The 19,952-nt window shown below is 43.8% G+C and overlaps 1 protein-coding gene and 1 pseudogene across 1 annotated transcript in view; one reads left to right on the forward strand and one right to left on the reverse strand.

Moving 5' to 3' along the window:
- Window positions 1-18,313, forward strand: part of GPR176 (G protein-coupled receptor 176) — a 95,130-nt gene extending 76,817 nt beyond the window's left edge. Inside the window, exons 2-3 of the mRNA XM_037056098.1 lie at window positions 10,248-10,500; window positions 15,130-18,313. Of these exons, the coding sequence (XP_036911993.1) occupies window positions 10,248-10,500; window positions 15,130-16,252 (1,376 nt within the window). The 3' untranslated portion in view covers window positions 16,253-18,313. The remainder of the gene's footprint in view (window positions 1-10,247; window positions 10,501-15,129) is intronic.
- On the reverse strand, window positions 3,525-4,796 carry LOC118993605 (tubulin alpha-1A chain-like; annotated as a pseudogene).
- Window positions 18,314-19,952: the final 1,639 nt, after the last annotated feature.

Consider the following 19,952-nt stretch of genomic DNA (forward strand, 5'->3'; position numbering starts at 1 on the left):
CTTATGTGGAGGGCCATTTAGCAATATATATTTGATTCAGAAGTTCTGCTTCTAGGAATTTATCCTCAGTAAATAGTGACTTCAGTTCTCAGAGATTTACTTATATAAGGATGTTGATATCAGCATTGTGTAATAGAAATTTGTTGGTAACGCTTTTAAAACTCATCAAATGCAATAGATGAAATAAATTAGGATGCAATCATAAAAGCACTGTTGCTCTTTGTAGCTGTGAAAATGATCATAGAGATCTATTTTCCTCTATTGTCGTAGAAAGATGTTTGATATGGTTACAAGATGTAATTAAAAACCAGTGTGCATAGTTTGGTCTCACTGGCATAAACAGAAGTGTGTGTGTGTGTGTGTGTGTGTTGGAAAGGGTAGATACTCAAACCTTAAGATGATTATCAGTGGGTGGGTTAGTTTTACTTTCTTCTTTATACTTTTATGTATTGTCTGAATTTTAAAAATTAACTATGTGTTACCGTATTAATCATGAGAAACCACAGGTGTTTCACTTGCAAAACACAAAACAAACCTGAAATAAAAATGGTGCCATGAGGTTCCAGACCTTCAAGTAATCACAGCAGTCCTGATTTCTCAGGTGGGAACTCGATCACACAATGACCGAAACTGTAGCCTGGAGAGCAAGGCTCTTGGGTTGCATTCTCTTTTGTTCCATCCTGCTTTCTCAGCCTTCTCTGTGCAGCTTTCAGTATGCAACCATATTTTTCAGTTGTTTCCTCTTTTTTGTAAAACAAAATATATAGTTCCAATGTACTTTATGGCTACTGAGTGAACGAGCTTATTTTTAAAATGGAAATAAATGTATTAAAGTTAATTAAAACCCTTCTGTTCCTTCCGTTTGGCCAATGAGAGTGAGCAGCTGGGAGAGATGCAGTCAGTCCATGAGCACTGACAGTAAAAATTTGGTCAAGGGTGTCATCCTTTCTTGTGTTTCTCCTGTGGTAGGAAAAGCTATTTCTGTAGCCGTAGTTGATCTTTTGTCTGCAGGCCATGTCAAGAAGCTGAGCAGCCCTTCAGCACTGTTCCTTGACCAGAAAAGGATTTCCTTGGGGCTCTATGGAGACTGTGACTACAGCTAGTGTGTCTGTTGTGTTTTTGCCTTCAGTATTGGGAGGGCTTGCTCTGACCAGTGTGGCTCAGTGGGCTGGACATTGTCCCACAAAGCGAAAAGTCGCTGGTTTTATCCCGGTCAGGGCACATGCCTGGGTTGCAGGTTCGATCCCTGGTTGGGGTGCATATGAGAGGCAACCAATTGATGTTTCCCTCTTACATCTATGTTTCTCTCCCTTTCTTTCTCCTTCTCTTCTCCTCTCTCTAAAAATAAATAATGAATCTTTTTAAAAATATTGGGAGGGTTCTCTCTGTATTTGAAAAAAAATGAATACATTGAGGTTCTCAGTATGGTAAAAGCTGACAGTGAGTAGCTGTTGTGGTGTATACTGGCTGGTCATCACAATTTCCTACTGAGCACAAATGTAAAGGTTCCCAGGCCCTCCTGGGTTCTGGTTCAGTTGGGTCGAGGCCTAGGAATCTGTATTTTAAAATCCTCTCAGAGGATCTTGCTAACCATGCAGATTTAGGACCCAGAGATCCGTGGCGTGGTATCATCATGGGAGGTGTCTACCTCACAAAAACTTTTCTATTTCTTAGTGCCCTATTGTCCTTTTTTCTTTTATCTTCTTTTTCTGTTCTCCCATGTTAAAAATTACTAAACATGTTCTTTCTTGTTTCTTGCCTGTGAGAAGTCGTGTGAATATTTATGGGACTACTAAATGAAGTTGCTGGCTCACAGCCTGGGATCTGGAATCTGACCTAAATAGTGTTTCTGTGTGACTGGGTGTTGGTGTTTTTGTGTGCATGTCCACCCTGATGTCCTGCAAGTACTATTTAGTAGTATCTACTGTCATAAGGATGTTATTGTGCTTTCAACCTAAAATTATGAGATGCACTAAAACACAATGGGAAACAACCCCGTGTCAAGAGTCAAAGCAAAGATCCTGACTCAGATATGACCCGGGTATAGAAGTGATCAGATAGAGAATTTAAAAAAAACTATGACAGTCCAGGATAATCTTCCTATTTTAAGGTCAACTGACTAGGAGCCTTAATTTCTCTTTGCCTTGTGACCTAACATACTCAAAATTTCCAGGAATTGGGATATGGACATATTTGGTGGGGGGGGCATTATTTTGCCTACCACACATACTACATGTATTTAGAACCCCAGAATAAGAAGAGAAAAAGGGAATGGACAGAGAAATATTTGAAGAGATATTGGTCGGGAATTATCCAAAACTAATTAAAGATACCAAACCATAGATCCAGGAAGCTAAAGTACTGTAGTCAGGTGTCACACACACACACACACATACCTTTCAACTTATCATGTTCAAACTGCTAAAAAACAGAAAGAAAGAAAATGTTGAAGGCAGAGAAAAAAGACACATTACTTACAGAAGAACAAAGGTAAGATTTATAGCAAACGTGTTACCAGAAACTATGAAATCCAGGAGATAATAAAGTGACATCAGTCAAGTACTGGGGGGAAAACCTTCTCAACTAAAATAATTATACCCAGCAAAAATGTCATTCAAACATGAAAGAAAGGGAGACATTTTCAGACAAACTTTGAGAGAACTAATTAGTAGCAGACTACACTACAGGAGATAGGAAGGAAGTTCTTCAAGCACAAGGAATATGGTACCAGGCAGAAACTTGGGTAACCACAAAGAGATACGGATCTCTGGATATGGTTAAAAATGAAGATAAATATAAAAGACTTTTTCCTCTTACTTTAAATTTCTTTTTTTAAAAAAGTTAATTGACTACAGAAAATAAAAATTTCAGCAGCGTATTTTGGTTTGTAATCTGTGTAAAGGTGAAATGTATGACAGCGGAAGTGCCGAGGTTAGGAGGGAGGCACGAGGAGCGTACTATTACAGGGTTGCTGTACTACATGTGAAGTAGTTTCATAGGGCTTTAAAGTAGACCGTGAGCAATTCAGGATGTATGTGGTAATCATAGGGAAACCACTAGAAAATTAAAAAGTGTAGATAGTAAACCAATAGTGCAGATAGGACAGTATTCTAAAAACTAACCCGAAGTCATGAAGAGAAAGAGGAAAAAGGAACAGAGAACAGATGGGGCAAATAGGAAGCAACTAGCAAGATGGTAGATTTTACTCCAACCATATCAATAATTACATGAAATGTAAATGATCTAAATATACCAATTGGAAGACAGAGATCAGATCAGTTAAAAAAGCAAAAGCCAACCACACAAGTACAAGAAAGCCATTTTTTTTTTTCATTTAAGACAGGGAATACTTTATTCAAACCCATCAGAAAAATGAACTGGTTGGGTCAGTAACGAAGCATCATGTTTTAAAGCCCAGGCTAGTAATTGTATATGAGTATACACTGCTACACACAAATAAACTGGTCAGAACACAACTTTTCAATGTTTAAAACAGAATAAGCTTCTCTGTACAAGCCGCACCATTGTGACATTTTAACTTTAGTATTCCTCTCCTTCCTCACCCTCTCCTTCAACAGAATCCACACCAGCCTCCTCATAATCCTTCTCTAGGGCAGCCATGTCCTCACGGGCCTCAGAAAACTCTCCTTCCTCCATGCTCTCACCCACATACCAGTGGACAAAGGCACACTTGGTGTACATCAGGTCAAACCGGTGGTCCAGGCGAGCCCAGGCCTCAGCAATAGCTGTGGTGCTGTTCAGCACGCACACAGCTTGCTGTGCTTTGGCCAGGTCTCCACCAGGCACCACAGTGGGAGGCCAGTAATTCATGCCAACTTCGAAGCCAGTGGGGCACCAGTTCACAAACTGGATGCTGCGCTTGGTCTTGATGGTTAGCAATGGCAGCATTGACCTCTTTGGGAACCATGTCACCACAATACAATGGGCAGAAAACCATGTGTTTACCGTGGTGAGAGTCACATTTCACCATCTGGTTTGCTGGCTCAGAGCACGCACTGGAGATCTCTGCTACAGAAAGCTGTTCGTGGTAGGCTTTCTCAGCAGAGGTGACAGGGGCATTTGTGGCCAGAGGGATGTGGATGCAGGGATAGGGCACCAGGTTGGTCTGGAATTGTCATATTGACATTGAGGGCTCCATCAAACCGGAGGGAAGCAGTGATGGAGGCCCAATTTAGCCTACCAACCTATTCAGGTTAGTGTAGGTTGGGTGCTCGATATCAAGGTTTCTCATTGTCCACCACAAAGGCACAATAAGAGTGCTCCAGGGTGGTGAGGATGGAGTTGTAGGGCTCCACTACAGCTGTGGAAACCTGGGGGGCTGGGTAAGTGGAGAACTCCAGCTTGGACTTCTTGCTGTAATTGACAGAGAGATGCTCCATCAGCAGGGAGGTGAACTGGGCACCAGTTCCCTCACCAAAGTTGCGGAAAACCAAGAAGCCCTGAAGACATGTGCACTGGTCAGCCAGTTTCCGAATTTGGTCCAGGAAGAGGTCAATGATCTCCTAGCCAATGGGGTAGTGTTCACGGACATAGTTACTGGCAGCATCTTCCTTGCCTGTGATCAGCTGCTCAGGGTGGAAGAGCTGGCAGCTGGCAGTAGGTACCAGAGCGAACTTCATCAATGACTGCGGGTTCCAGGTCTACAAACACTGCCCTAGGCACATGCTTGCCAGCACCTGGCTCACTGAAAAGGCTGTTGAAGGAGTCATCTCCCCCACCAGTGGTCTTGTCACTTGGCATCTGGCCATCAAGCTGGGTGCCATGTTCCAGGCAGTAGAGCTCCTAGTAGGCATTGCTGATTTGGACACCAGCCTGGCCAACATGGATGGAGATGCACTCATGCTTGGTTGCTGCTTTGCGGTTGCTGAGAGGGTGGCGGAGAGGAAGAAGAGAAGTTGCTTCCTACAGCTTGAGTCTTAGGTGGTTGATGTAAGAGAACCTGCCAGAAAGCCACTTTTAATATAGAGACATAAATAGGCTAACCCTGGTCAGGTGGCTCAGTTGGTTGGATTGTCCTCCTTAACACCAAAAGGTTGTGGGTTTGGTCCCTGGTCAGGACACATACCTAGGTGTGTGTTCAATCCCTGGTTGGGGTGCTTCTGGGAAGCAACTGCTTGATGTCTCTCTCTCTCTCTCTCCCTTCCCTTGCCCCTTTTCCCCTCTCCCTTCCTCTCTCTCTGAAATCAATAAACATATCCTTGGTGAGGATTAAAAAAAAAGACATAGGCTGAAGTCATTCCTATGACTTTTAAGTATCTGGCAGATAAAAGTCATTCCTGTGACTTTTAATTATTTGGCAGATTAATTAAAAGCATTTTCTAATGTTCATAATTCTTTTGCCAAGAGACCTTGTCCTTGGTTACTTTTTTGTTGCAAACTAAAGGAAAGAAGAAATTTAGAATTCCATTCTATACAAAATAGTTTTCTGTTTTCTCCTGTTATTGAATCGGTATTACCTAACTTGCCTAGAGTTTCCTCTTGTCTTGTGTGGTATTTGCTGAGTGTAAAAGTCCTCTGCAGTTTTTTGATTCTTGTTAATTTACTTTGGCCTTCCTCTTGACACAGTCTGGGTTCTTAGGATTTTCCTTATAATGTAATATTGCCTCTAGTTTGCTTTTGATTTCTTTCAAATTTCACTTTTTCTGGGGCATATGTTTATCTTTCTGTAAAAACATGACCATGAATTTCTTAAAAACTGCTTTAAGTCTCTGGAGAAGCTGGTAGTTTTTAAAGGGCGGTGTATCTATTTTCTCAGGAGGATTCTCAGAGGCACTCTACTTTCCAAGGCACTTTGGGGATATTTCATTTTGGTTTTAGTCTTTTATTTAATATTTTTAAATTTTTTAAATTTTAATTTTTATTTAATTCTTGTTCAAGTACAGTTTTCTGTCTTATATTCCCAGCCCTGCCTGCCCTCCAGTGCTCCCCACCTCCCTCCCATTTCCGCCCCCCACCCTTAGTTATTGTCCATTGTCCTTAGTTATTGTCCTTTATACTTGTTCATGTGAGTCCATCCCCTTTTCCCCTGTGATTCTCTCCCCTCTCCCCTCTGGTCCCTGTCAGCCTGTTCCATATTTGAGTGTCATTGGTCATATTTTGCTTGCTTGTTTGTTTTGTTGTTTAGATTCCTGTGATTTTAGTCTTTTTAACACACCAGGATTGTTGCTCTCAAAGATGCATAGCCTATGAACCAGTTAAAAAAAAACAGTTATGGTCAATATTTTCCAGGGGTGACTCTGGCTGGTGTGGCTCAGTGGACTGAGCACCAGCCTGCAAAGCAAAGGGTCACTGGTTCAATTCCCGGTCAGGGCACATGCCTGGGTTGCTGGCCAGGTCCACAGTAGGGGGCACAAGAGGCAACCACACATTGACATTTCTCTCCCTCTCTTTTCCCCTCCTTTCTCCTCTCTCTAAATAAATAAATTAATAGTTAGAAAAAATATTTTCCAGAGGCAAATTCAGTTGGAAAGACATTTGCCTGGTTAGCTCCTCAAGGTCTGTCAGACGCTATCTGTGATTTGGTGTTAATTAAAGTGTCTCTGTCTTCAACATTAATCATCTTTGAATATCAAGCATACTGTGTAAAGAGAAATAGTTATTTGTATTTTAGATTAGGAGGGATGATAGATAAGAGCAGTCCCAGGAGAGCAGATTTGTACCAACGCCATCACCCTGTCCCTCTCATTCCCCGTTCGGCTTTGTGTGCCGTGAGTGTGCGCTGACTGGGCTGCTCTGTCCACAGCACCGGCACTGACTACTGTCACGGAATCCAGCATTAGAAAGTACGGTGGGCATGTAAAGCGAGGAAGAGTGGGAAGAACTTGAATCATTTCTAAGGGGGATTAGATGATTTAGAACATAGTGCCAGAAATAAAACAATATGTTCAGGTTGATTACTGTGTAACTTAAAATATATACTGAGTTATTCTCAGTGCCTTGTGAAACCAAGGAGAATATAAAGTGCCAATGAGATTAAGTGATCAGCTATATGTCTTGCTTTGTTATGTGTGTATTTGTGTGTATGCTCACATGCTTATATGTGTGTATGCACAGACACATACCTTATTGTGTGTGTGGCTAATCAGATATTGAGTGCGGGTGCTCCTCTCCTGATATTTGGGTCTAATTCAGGTTCTTAGAGTCAAATGAATCCATTTTTAAGTGATGGGAGGAGAGGGGTGGTTTAGAGAATGGAAAGAGCATAGCCTTCTTTAACTTCAGGTTCTTGATTATTCTGGGTGAGAGGTGTTTTGTAATTTAGGAGTAATTTTTGCTGTGATTATGCGAAGAGACAAGCCTTGTTTACCTATGTCTCCATCTTGACCAGAAGTCAGTATTTCAGGGTCTTAATAGCAAAAGGGATTAGGCTGTAGGTGCCATTTAAAGTTTTATAAATAAGTGGAGATAAAATGTGATTATAGGAGTCTCAGGTATTTCAGTAATTACTATTGAAAACAAGTTTCCTTATTCACAAGCGTGGACATGCTAATAAAGTGTATGATTTTTTAAAACAATGAAAAGTTATGCCTGACATAATAGAGAGGGGGAGGGGAAGAGAGGAAAGGAGAGTATGAGGGTAACGATGCAAGTCAGTTTAAGTTTCAACAGAATCTGCTATGTGCGTGAGAGGCCCTGGCCCACAGCCTGCCCCTCCTTAGTGATGAATTTTCCTGTTTGTTTGGATACTCAAAATGTTTTGTTCAGTGCAGCCTACCAAACTATAGAGATTGACAATGATGAAAGAAAAAGAAATGCCTACAGGTCTTGATTTATAGTGAAGAAAAACTGTCTTTATGGGAAGTCTCCCAGCGGACTGGAGACACCCCCGATTTTGACACCTGAGGAGACTCTGACATGTACACATTCTTCATGGCAGATTTCTTTCAGTAGGCGATTTTATTTTTAGATGGTTACCAGAAGTTAAGTCCAGAAGTAAACTGACATGAGAGAAGGTGCTCCAGCCAGATTCTAATCTTTGCTTCAGTGGAAAAGGCTAGGAGGAAGAATTCCCCAAGTCAACAGAACTTCAAATATGTTGTTATTGCTCAGTCTGTCACCTCGGTGACAGGAAAGCTTGAGGGGGCTGGAGGTAGCATTGTTAGTATGAACAGTTCCTCCAGTTAACAAATGTGTGTATATATATATTCACATAACTGGTTTCGTCTCAGTGAGATAGCTACTAATGTAAGGATAGTTTGGTAGAAGACTTCCTAGAAATAGCTGGCCTATTTCCTAAATACAGTGGCGATTTTTCTTGCCTTATCAGGCAGGTAAGAGGCAGCTATAGAATACTGTGTTTGAAGAGAGACCCTTGAGAGTCTTATTTGGGTGCTTATTTATACCGTCACCACCCACCACCCCGAGAGCATCTAGGGTGGCGGGTGGTGATGGTATAAATTCTGTTTAGGGGAGGTGTTTCTGAAACTTTAGTCTGGGGGCCAACTGCCCAACTGTGTCTGGGGTGCGTGTTACAAATGCAGGCTCCCAGTTCCATGCCTAGTAACGGGGATTCAGAATGTCTGGTGTAGTAATTCTGATGCACAGTAAGGTTTGGGAAACTCCTGGCTTACGGTGTCCTCACATGATGTACCTACTACACAAGGGGCCACCTTACTGCAGGGACTTTTGATTACAATTTGTCCCCTTATCTTACAAATTCATTTATTCAGCAGATATTTATAGAATGCCTATTGTGTGTCAGATACCGAGCAAGGCCATGGAGTTGTAACAGTGAACAACATTGACATGGTTTTTTACCCTCATGGAATGGAAGGGAAACAAGTAAATAAACTAATAATTGTGATTGGAGTTATCAAGGCCATAGTAGGGCGTTATAATAGACTATAATAGAGGGTGGAGCAGCGAGTATTTAAAATAGAAAGAAGGTTAGAGAAGGTCCTCTTTGAGGAGGCAGCAATTACATTAAGACTTCGATGAAAATGAAACCAGACAGATAGGAACACGTTAGGCAGAATAAAAAACGTGTGCAGAGGCACCGAGGCAGGGTCAACCTTGGCCCTGTTTAAAGGGAAAAGGGCCCGGGGAGGCCAATGCGCAGTGACCCGGGGGAAGAAAACACGAGGGAGATTAGGCGGGTAGGCACCCAGATGGCCCAGGCTCCTGAGGACCGAGGGAATGCGTAATAGACTGAGGAAGGTGGGGAATCAGGTGTTTGGAAATAGAAGTTTGGAGTTGAAAGGCCTGGTTTGGGACAAGAATGTGGGAGTCACCCGCATTTCAATAGAGAGCCATCCAAATGGATGATGTAATCTAGGAAGAGGCTGCAGGGGGAGGATAGACCAGGGCCTGGGAGAGAAAGGAGTGTGGCCAGGACGGGGAGAGGCGGGCAGGTAGGGGAAGGTTGGGAGGCAGCGAGTCTGTAGAAGCCGTGAGAGGGGAATGCTCAGAGAGAGCCAGCCAGATGTGTCGTTTCTGTTAAAGGTCTAGAACCACACAGATTTAGTAGCCGCTATCTGCATATTGGCTGTTGAGCACTTGAAATGTGACTGGTGCAAATTTAAATATTCTACAAGTGTAAAACAAAATGCACACTATGTACACCTAAAACTGATACAATGGTATATGTCAATTATATTTCAATTAAAAAATGCACACCAGACTTCAAAGACTGAGTACAAAAACAAGAATGAAAAATATTTCATTATTACTAAATTTTTAAAGTAGTGATTACATGTTGAAATGGTAATATTTGGAATATATTGGGTTAAATAAAACACTCTTAAAATTTCAACTGTTTTTTTAATATGCCTACTAGAAAATTTAAAATTGCACTTGTGGCTCACGTCCTATTTCTGTTGCAGTTTGTCAGTGTGGAAGTCATTCGCAAACTGCGAGTGTAGACTGCCTGAGATGAGGTAACCTCTAACAAGTTGTTTATCCACAGAGGAGACTGAATCAGCATCATACCATGAGTAAACACATTAATAATAATGATAAGAGCTATGAAGGGCAGCAACAGGATACGCCTAAATTAAGTAATGAAACTCACCACTAAAAATTCTTCTAGACTTTTTGAGATGTACATAAGTGATTTATTAAGTTCACATAAATAGACAATATAATATGCCTTTAAATTAAATCCTTTGAAATCAACTCTGAAATGTAGTTTTTCAGTCTTTTTTAACCTGTATTTTCCTTTCTTTTTTTGTCTTCTTTCTTTTTATTTAAAATTTATTTTTATTTATTTATTTTGCGTATCTGGCCAGGAAACTTCATGGTGTTATGGTCAACTTGCCGCACAACCGTGTTCAAATCTGTCACCAACAGGTTCATTAGAAACCTGGCCTGCTCGGGGATCTGTGCCAGCCTGGTCTGCGTGCCCTTCGACATCGCCCTCAGCACCAGTCCTCACTGTTGCTGGTGGGTCTACACCATGCTCTTCTGCAAAGTCGTCAAGTTTCTGCACAAAGTCTTCTGCTCCGTGACTATTCTTAGTTTCCCTGCCATTGCCTTGGACAGGTAAGATCAAGTGCTGGGGGCTGGACTTTTTTTTTGAGTGTATCGAAATATTAGCATCATGAAGCAAGTGGGAAATAGTCATTAGTCCACATCTTAAGTCGGCTTGTGGTCAACGGAAAGAGAACGGATTGCCAGAACAGAAGCCTCACAAGGTTGATTTAACAGCAGCTACAGAAAATAGAACCATTGAGAAAAGGTGTGGTCACAGTAGGTCACATCCTGAGGATGCTGGGGCAGAGCGGCTGGATCACGGTGGAGCTGCAGCGTGGTTGGGATTGGTGGCGTTTGTGTTGCTATTTGCAGTGGATTGGCTCATCTGATTGATAAGTCCACAGTTAGTGTTTTTTGGTGTAGGATGAAAACATTCCTGGAAGAATAAGAAAACAGTTCAGTGGTTATTTTAACATGTGATTAGATAGTCCATTTGGACCTGGCCGGATAATACCAGAATCCCTTCAGAGGATTTATTTCCAAGGCCACATATTGGCCTGGTTGTTGTTTTCTCTTCCCATCCTCTTTAAGAGAATGTTCATTTGGAATGAATCTTGTATCTTAGCTACTGCCATCACGTGTAATTTGATCAGATTCATAAAAGTTAAGTGTAAAGATCTCAGTAATCAACAGCTTCCTGCCTTTTCCCTTTGTTGCTAGCACGTCCTGAATACATTGGAGATAATACATTTTAGGGAATAGACTTAAATAAGCAAACAAGAAATGAAAAGTATTTTGTGTCCACGAGTACTTCTGATTTCAAGATTTTCAGAGAGGAAAAGTTGCTGAAGGGATAATGCTGGCTCTTTTGACTTGATACCCTATGATAAATTTAACTGCATTTTAGATGAATTTGGATTTTTTAAACTCTATGTTCATTCAAAGCATACTTAGTGCCTTAATGACTTACGAGGGTATGGACTGCGGAACCAGTTTGTGGAGGTACTCTGGCCTCTCAGGCCCAGAACCCTGAGTGTATAGCTGCCTGGGGTCATCCACATGGAGGACAGGGTCACACAAAGCCCTTGCATACTAGGAGAAGTTGCTGGCTTAAGAGAGGGATCCCCAGGACCAGAAGCCTGCCTAGATTGCTTTCTGGGTGGGTGGTGTTGGGCAAAGTGGCTTAGCCTTTTTGAGCCTCAGTTTTCTGAGCAGTAAGGAAAATTAAATGAATAGTTTGTGGCCTGGGCTTGGATAGGCCGCACCAGTATTTGCCTCTTTTTCTATAGGCTTTGCTTCTGATTGGCACGTAGGGTCTTGCTGTGAGCCACTCTAGCTCCTTGGGGTTTTCTCACTAGAAACTCACCGCCCACAGGGGCAGGGTAGGCTGGCGACAAATGCAAGAGCCAGGCTGGGGTTGTGTCTGCATTCGTGTTCCTCGGGGTCAGTCACTTAACAGATGCACCTAAGAGTTGCTTTGTGGCTATCTAGATTTAGTGGGCAGGACTATTTCCTTAGAAGAGAAATCAGAAATCTAGAATTCCATCATTTTTAAATGTTTGCAATTAATTTGCATTAAAAAACACTGCGTGAAGCACTCAAATCCTTTCAGCCAGCTGGGTGTACGCTGTGTGGTGCCCGTTTGCCATGGGGGCTTTACAGTAACTTTGCATGACTCTTCCATACCCCACACGAGGCCTGTGAATACCTGGAGAGAGCCATTGCACAGCACCGTACTGTACAGGGAGAACTCGGAGTGAAAAGTCAGATTACATCCTGGTGGGCGCCGTGTGAATTTGGTGTCAGGCTGCCTGTGTTTACGGCAGGTGTCCTTTCAGCTGCGCCTTTGCTGTACTGCCTGCTTCGTGAGGATTTAAGTCTCCCATCCACATTGTGGATTTCTCTATTCTGAAAGTTTAAAAAAACATTTTATTGGGACATAATCTATGTATCACATAAGTCACCCATTATAGGTGAACAAGTCAATGAATTTTAGTATCTTCATAGAGCTGTGCAGCCATCCCCACATCTGAACTTTAGAGCCAACTCCTTACCCTAGAAAGAGGCCTCCTGCTCATCACACTCACTCTCCATTCCCACCCCCGGACCTAGGCAACCACTAATCTGCTTTCTGACTCTATGTGTTTGCTGGTTTTGGACCGTTCATGTGAGTGGAATCATACATGTGTCCTTTTATCTCTGGATTCTTTAACTCAGCATAATGTTTGCAAGGCTCATTTATGGTGTAGCATGTATCAGTACTTCATTCCTTTCCTTCTCCAAGTTTTAATGAGATGTAATTGACACATAGCACTGTGTAAGTTTAAGGTGTATAGCATAAAGAACTTACACGCATTGTGAAATGATTGCCACAATAAATTTAGTTAACATCCATCATCTCATATAGATACAAAAAAGGATTTTTTTTGTAATGAGAATTCTTAGGGTCTACTCTTGTAACAACTTATCCTTGTTCATTGCTGAATAATAATAGTTCATTATATGGCTCTACCGCATTTTGTTTATCCATTTACTAATTGATGGAAGTTGGGTTGTTTCCATTTTTTGGCTATTATGAAAAATGCTGATATGAATCCTGGAAGTTTTTTAAGAGTAGGATTCAACAAGAGTGGGAACACATTATTTTGAACACTTTCTGTTATACCTGGAATCAATGCAGTAATAACAGTGAGTTATTTCTAGGCACTTGGGCTTAGAGGGGAAAATATGCTAACAATAAAAAATCCTTATTTTCTTTCCATCAGAAAATCTACTATATATTTGCCATTATTATTTTTTAAGGGTAAACAAGTCCTTTTAGTAGAAGAATGAGGCCAGCAGGTTCCTACTTATTACCCTGAGGTACAGGTTACCTGTAAGCATGTTGTGCATGAAGATGAAGGAGGACGATCCTTTCTCTCGCTGCTCTCAGACTTCTGTTTTCATGGCACCGAGTCAGCAGGTTGATTGGGAGGCCGTACACTTCCTGCCTTATTTTCCAGAGATGAACACACTAACAGAGTTATTTATGATGAGCCTGTGCACTCGTGTTGCAGTCTATTTACCAATATGTAACAGGAGCAAAAATGACCCGACGCCTGGGTCAATTATCCGCCAGTTAGCAGAGAGGAATCAGAAACAGTGGACTCCTGAGCACGTAGTCACATGTGGGTGCCAGGCCTTCACATTGTATTTGTAGAGTTGTGGTTAGAAAACTTTATCTATATTCAGAGAAATGAAATTGAGAGCATGCATAACTTTCACATTTTTTCTCCTTTTCCCCCTCCCAGAAAGAGATCTAGAACACACCGTGCTCCACACATCTCTGATCATCCACCGTCTTGTTGTGTTTGCATCGTGTCTCCCTCAGCTGGCCCTCTGCCAGACTCCACCACAGTGCCACCTTCTCTTGACATTTCCCAGGTGCTCCCTTTCCCAAACCCCTGTGCATACCTCTAATAGAGCTATCATCTCTTCATTTATAACTGTTTGTTTGCATGCATTTTTCTTCATTAACTTTAGAAACATTCCTATATGTCCTTTTTTCTTTGTAACCCAGTGCCTGGCACTGAGGTGGTGCTCAGAAATCCTGTGATAGGAAAGCTTGCATGCTTACCTGGCCCCTGGTGTGAGCCCATGTTAATAGGGTTGTAAGGTGACTCCAGCATTAGCTGACTGAAGCGAAGTGGGCATAGCTCATCCCTAGTGATCACCATATCTCTGATAGCCAGTGGCAGCCCTTTGCTGATAGAGGTGGCCCTAGGGTCTGAAGAACTACTTATTTCCACCAAATCATGGCTAACGTGGAAGGTGCTTTTGGAATTCTGTTTAGGTGGTTGTAGAATAATCAAGTTAAGCTTGAAGAAAAAGTTTATCATGCAGGCATTTCAGACCCATTAATTGTTTTACTGTTAAGGTTACTAAATGATTATTATTGGAACAATAACTATTGAACAGACATCATTAAAATTTTTTATCCTTATCTGAGGACATTTTTTTCAATGCTTTCAGAGACAGGGAGAGAGGAAGAGATAGAGAAACATTGATGTGAGAGGGAAGCATCTATCGGTTGCCTCCTATTTGCACCTGGACCCGGGATGGTAGCCTCCATATCTGGAGGCAGAGGGGAGTTGGGGATCAGACCTGCAACCTCTCAGTTATAGGACGATGCTCTATCTAACTGAGCCACACTGGCCAGGGCAATCAGGCATGATTTTTGTCAGTAGAGTTTGTGGAAGGACTTTGTCAGAGTCTATCCTTTGTATTGGGTTCTGCCCCAAGCAGCTATAAAGTTACTCCATACATATACTGCTTTGGAAATACGTGCAGACAAATTTCTTTCTGTTAGTGGCTTTGAAATTTGCCCTAAATCTTCTGTGGCCCATGGAAAATCTTTTTACAAATTATCATTAAATTGAAAAATAGATGTCTTTACAGCAGATGGAAGTACTCTTGATATTGAGAGCACTCTTTGGGATTTGATCCTGGTGGCAATTGTAAAGCCAGTTACAAATTGTACAGCAAAGTCCTAAAAACTGAAGGTCTGGCTACCTAATTTCCTCAGTGGTTCCCTCTTTCTCAGGCAGAATAAAAGAACTCGACCCTTTTCCAGTCTCTCCTACTTTGGGTAATATAGATTGCCCTAATTTAAAGTGTTATTTTCTCCTGTGAAATGAATTTTGCACGTGCATTTTGCAGGTACTACTCAGTTCTCTATCCGCTGGAGAGAAAAATATCTGATGCCAAGTCCCGCGAGCTGGTGATGTACATCTGGGCCCATGCAGTGGTGGCCAGTGTACCAGTGTTTGCAGTGACCAATGTGGCAGACATCTATGCCATGTCCACTTGCACTGAAGCTTGGAGCAACTCCTTGGGCCACCTGGTGTATGTTCTGATCTATAACATCACCACGGTCATTGTGCCTGTGGCCGTAGTCTTCCTCTTCTTGATACTGATTCGTCGGGCCCTGAGTGCCAGCCAGAAGAAGAAGGTCATCATAGCAGCCCTGCGGACCCCACAGAACACCATCTCCATCCCCTATGCGTCCCAGCGGGAGGCTGAGCTGCACGCCACCCTGCTCTCAATGGTGATGGTCTTCATCTTATGTAGTGTGCCGTACGCTACCCTGGTCGTCTACCAGACTGTGCTTAATGTCCCTGACACTTCTGTCTTCTTGCTGCTCACTGCCATTTGGCTGCCCAAAGTCTCTCTGCTAGCGAACCCTGTGCTCTTTCTTACTGTGAATAAATCTGTTCGCAAGTGCTTGGTAGGGACCCTGGTACAGCTACACCACCGGTACAGTCGCCGTAACGTGGTGAGTACAGGGAGTGGGCTGGCTGATGCCAGCCTGGAGCCCAGCGTGCGCTCAGGAAGCCAGCTCCTGGAGATGTTCCACATCGGGCAGCAGCAGATCTTTAAGCCCACGGAGGATGAGGAAGAAAGTGAAGCCAAGTACACTGGCTCTGCTGACCTCCAGGCCAAGGTGATACCTAGCACCTGCCTGGAGGGCGAGCAGCGGCCACGGTTTGCACCCTCTGTGCCAACTCCGGGGACTGTGGACTCTATATCCCAGGTAGCACCAGCAGCCCCTGTGGAACCCGAGACGTTCTCTGGCAAGTATTCCCTGCAGTTTGGTTTCGGTCCTTTTGAATTGCCTCCCCAGTGGCTCTCAGAGACTCGAAACAGCAAAAAGCGGCTGCTTCCCCCCTTGGGTAACACCCCCGAAGAGCTGATCCAGACAAAGATGCCCAAGGTAGGCAGGGTGGAGCGGAAGATGAGCAGAAACAATAAAGTGAGCATTTTCCCAAAGGTGGATTCCTAGGAAAGGTTGAAAGTCCCTGGAAGCAGCAGGGAGCTTCCTCACTCTGGCCTACCCTTCGCTCTGGCCCGGTGATTTGTGTGATCTCATTGCAGCCCAGAATGGGTGGACTTCCTGCCCCGCCAAATGCTTCTGAGTGGGAGGGAGATCTACACAAAATCAGATGTCTTCTTTATTGAGGGAGTGTATATATTTATATATATTATTTTCAGTAGTCCATGTCCTTAGTAAAGCCTGTGTTCCTCTCTGTGGAGACAGACGTTGGGCATTATAGATTGGGTTTTGGGGTTGTTTCCCCATTTATCTTTTCTGGGATCCTCAGTTCTCTGTGTGCAGCAGAAAACACCAGAGAGGATGGTGTCCGTGAGGTCAGAGGGAACGGGGCCACTCCAGGGGAAGCCCAAGGTGACTGGAGTGCTGTGGCCACAGGGAAGGTGCCCATGTGGTGGATCCAACGATGACAAACATATTAAAATTGTTTAACGTTGATCCGTATCTTTAGGGAAGATAGAGGTTTGGCACTTGACACTTTTTCACATGTCTGGCAGTTTCTCCTGATGCCTGTCATCCCTTTCGCTGGGTTTTGGATAAGGAGGGGCTCTTCTGCCCCCATCTGACAGGCCTGGCGGTGAGGGGGGTGTTCTGTCCTTGACTGTCCCAACGTCCTCGGAGCATCCCTAAGGCCTCATAAAGACGTGTCTGCCGTTTGGGCTGGAAAACACCACAAGCTCTTTACTGTGTCTTTCCCCCTTAAATTATGTTTTGTTTCTTTTCTTCAACAGAAGAGAGAAACTTAGGTGGAAAAGACACCGCACACTGTGATCTCACTTGCAAGATGCTAGGGAGCAGTCATGAGGAGTGAAGTATGTTGAAAAAAACGATCTAATGCAAACTTTTGGAATTCAGAAGTAATTTTAAAATGCAAAGTTAGTGTAAAGTGGGTCCCCTGGAAACGTCAAGCTAAACCTACTTGACTAGGAAAGGTGAGTCTGCCCAACAGAGTGGGAGGTGGCTGACAAAAAGGGCGCTTTGGGGGAGGACTCTAGGCGCAGGCTGGCCAGTCTCCTTCTCAGTCTGTGCAGCTGTGGTCGGCCTTCCTTTTGGACAAAAAAGGGGGTTGGAACAGGAAGAAGGAATTCACTGTAAAATGCCAAGGCAACAGACACATAGCCCAGGTGAGCTCTCTGCTTCCTCTTTCCCGATGAAGTTTTAGCCAGAGCCAGAGTGGACAGAAGAGGGGGTACAGTGCCCTCAAGGGATTAGACCCTGGGGGCTCTCACAGGCACGTTGGGGCCACTCTGTGTGTATTTCACCAGGCTGGGTTCAAACCATAGATGACACTTCACTCTTACTGAGTGCACGCCGAGTGCCAGCCTGCTCTCCTCTCTAGGCTGTTCTGTTTTTGTTAATAGTAAGTAAGGGAGCCCATCCAGTGCCTTGCGCGAGCTTGAAGGAAAGTAGGCCTTACCGCACACTTCCACATCCCGAAGGCAGGGTCCTCACGCGTCCTTTCCTGTAACCACACCGGTCCTTGTCCTTCGGAGGAAGCCCAGAGTCTGTGTAGGGCGTCTCCTCTTCCTGTCTTCTCCTGGGTGTGATGTCTTGTAATTCCTGAATGTAAACCCAAAGACCCTTCCCCTGCAGAGGCAATGCCTTCCTGCGTGTGCTTTGTCTCCTCAAAGTGTTGTGTGTGCACAGCAGAAACCGGGGGTGGCCACACCCTCCCCCGGTGCCTCTTGCCTCCCAGGCCCTCTGTGCATGCCACCTCCAGTGTAAATGTGGCCCTTCGAGCTTATCTTTCAGAACCTTCACAATTGTCACAGCTTTCATCAAGGGGTAACATAATCTGTCAGAAAACTGTCTGCTTTAGAAGAATCTGTCAAATGTAGCCACTTTGGTGTTGTTCTGATTATATATGTATATGTACAACAATAAATTCTGATGAGGCAGAATTTGGCAGGTGTTTCTTCTGTATGTTTCAAGCAGATGGGTGACATCTAGCAGTCATTGCCAGGTGTATTTCTATACTCTTTGAAGAATTACATTTTAATAAAAAATTGAAAAGCCTTTTCTGAACTCAAAAAAGATTGTATGAGCTTTGTGTTTTTTGTTTTTTCTTTTCCCTCAAGTGGTATACACTGTCTGAATCCCTGTCTTCCTACATGCTCTCAAATGAAAGGTGTTCATTCAATTCATAAATACATATGCAACATTGCAGGGGCATTTTCTTGTGTTGTTGCAAATTAAAATGAATTCCCAAAGGAGAAACTGTGACATCTAAATGAATGCCGCAAACACAGGTTCCGAATTGAGTCGGTGGAAAGACTGCCCCTCTCCAGGGGAGGGGGGCGTGTGGCCATCATCCTCCCTCACGTGCTGGGTTTGATAGCACGTGGTTAGGGCCGTGGGCTCCGAGGCCAGATGGCCCATGTTTGAGACCTGGTTCTGCCACTGGGCAACCTTATGACCTTGAGCAGGCAAGGTGACCACTGTGTACCTTGGTTTCCTCTCTGTGATTTGGGAGGATGGATATTCACTGTGTCGGAAGTCTTCTGCCCCAGCTCACATACTTCACCTCTGATTCGAGCCATCTCGTCAGTGGGCCGTGGCTGGCTGCAGCCGCTGTCTTCCCTGGTAATGCTCGAGGCCTAGCTCCTTTGCCTTCTTCCTGGTGAGAGTTCCCTGGCTCCTGGGTAACCCATGATCAGTGGGGCATGGGGACCAGTAGGTAGATGTTCCCTCCTCCTGTCCTGCTGGACAATTCTGAGAGGCACTTGTCTGTATTTCAGGAGGTCAAGCAGAATTAAGTCCCCGTTGCCCACAACAGTGTCTCAATAATGAACCCCTTTTTTGACTTCCTCTGCCTTCCCTATCTGGGCTTCTCCAGCCTCCATTCATGCCTTCAGGGGTCACCTCCCCAAAACAACATCACATAAAGCCTTCGTCACAAGCTCTGTTTTCAGGGGAGTCCAAGGGAGACAATAACATAACTCATGGGACAATCGTGAGGCAAGTGGGGTGATCTGTTTTAACATGATGCCTGTCACAGAGTAAACTCTATCAGTGTTAGTGTGGATGAATTACATTAAAAAAGTGAGGGGGCTTACTTGGAATGTTTCGCATAAAATTATATTAAGCTGGTGTTGTCACCAGTCACCCCAATATTAGCGAATATTTATAATGATCCTTTGAGGTGGTACACAGTGCCAAAGGACTATTTGAATCCCTGAAGGAAAAATAACTATAAGCCAGAATATTTCTTAACCAAACAATTCTCAGTTTGAAAAACAGGGACAAATGTTAAAAGAATGTTCAGCTTTGCTGTTAACGTGTAAGGCAGACCGTGAATGTGAGTGAGCATAATTTACTGTACTGGCGAAGTAATAGGCGAGTGGAGTAACTAAGGGCAGGTGTACAAATCAGAGTGGCCCCTCCCACAGAAAAGGCCCTGTCAGTTAATCACTCGGGCTAAATAACATCTGGAGGTCAGGCACGAGTTGGACCGGAGAGGGGAATGGCTGCTGCATCTGGGTTCTGGGAGTTGGGGCCTCTTGGCAGCCCTGCCCCAGGGCAGGGTGGCTTGGCGTGCGCACAGCTGTTGCTGTGTGCTGGGGCCGAGGTGCTCAGGAAGGAGAGGCTGATCTTAGGCTGAATTTTGGTTGAGGGGAAGGGTTAAGGCTTTCATATATTGCAGTTTACCAAT

This window comes from Sturnira hondurensis, unplaced genomic scaffold (assembly GCF_014824575.4).
Source record: "Sturnira hondurensis isolate 20B ecotype Veracruz unplaced genomic scaffold, ASM1482457v3 Scaffold0008782, whole genome shotgun sequence".
Lineage (NCBI taxonomy): Eukaryota > Metazoa > Chordata > Mammalia > Chiroptera > Phyllostomidae > Sturnira > Sturnira hondurensis.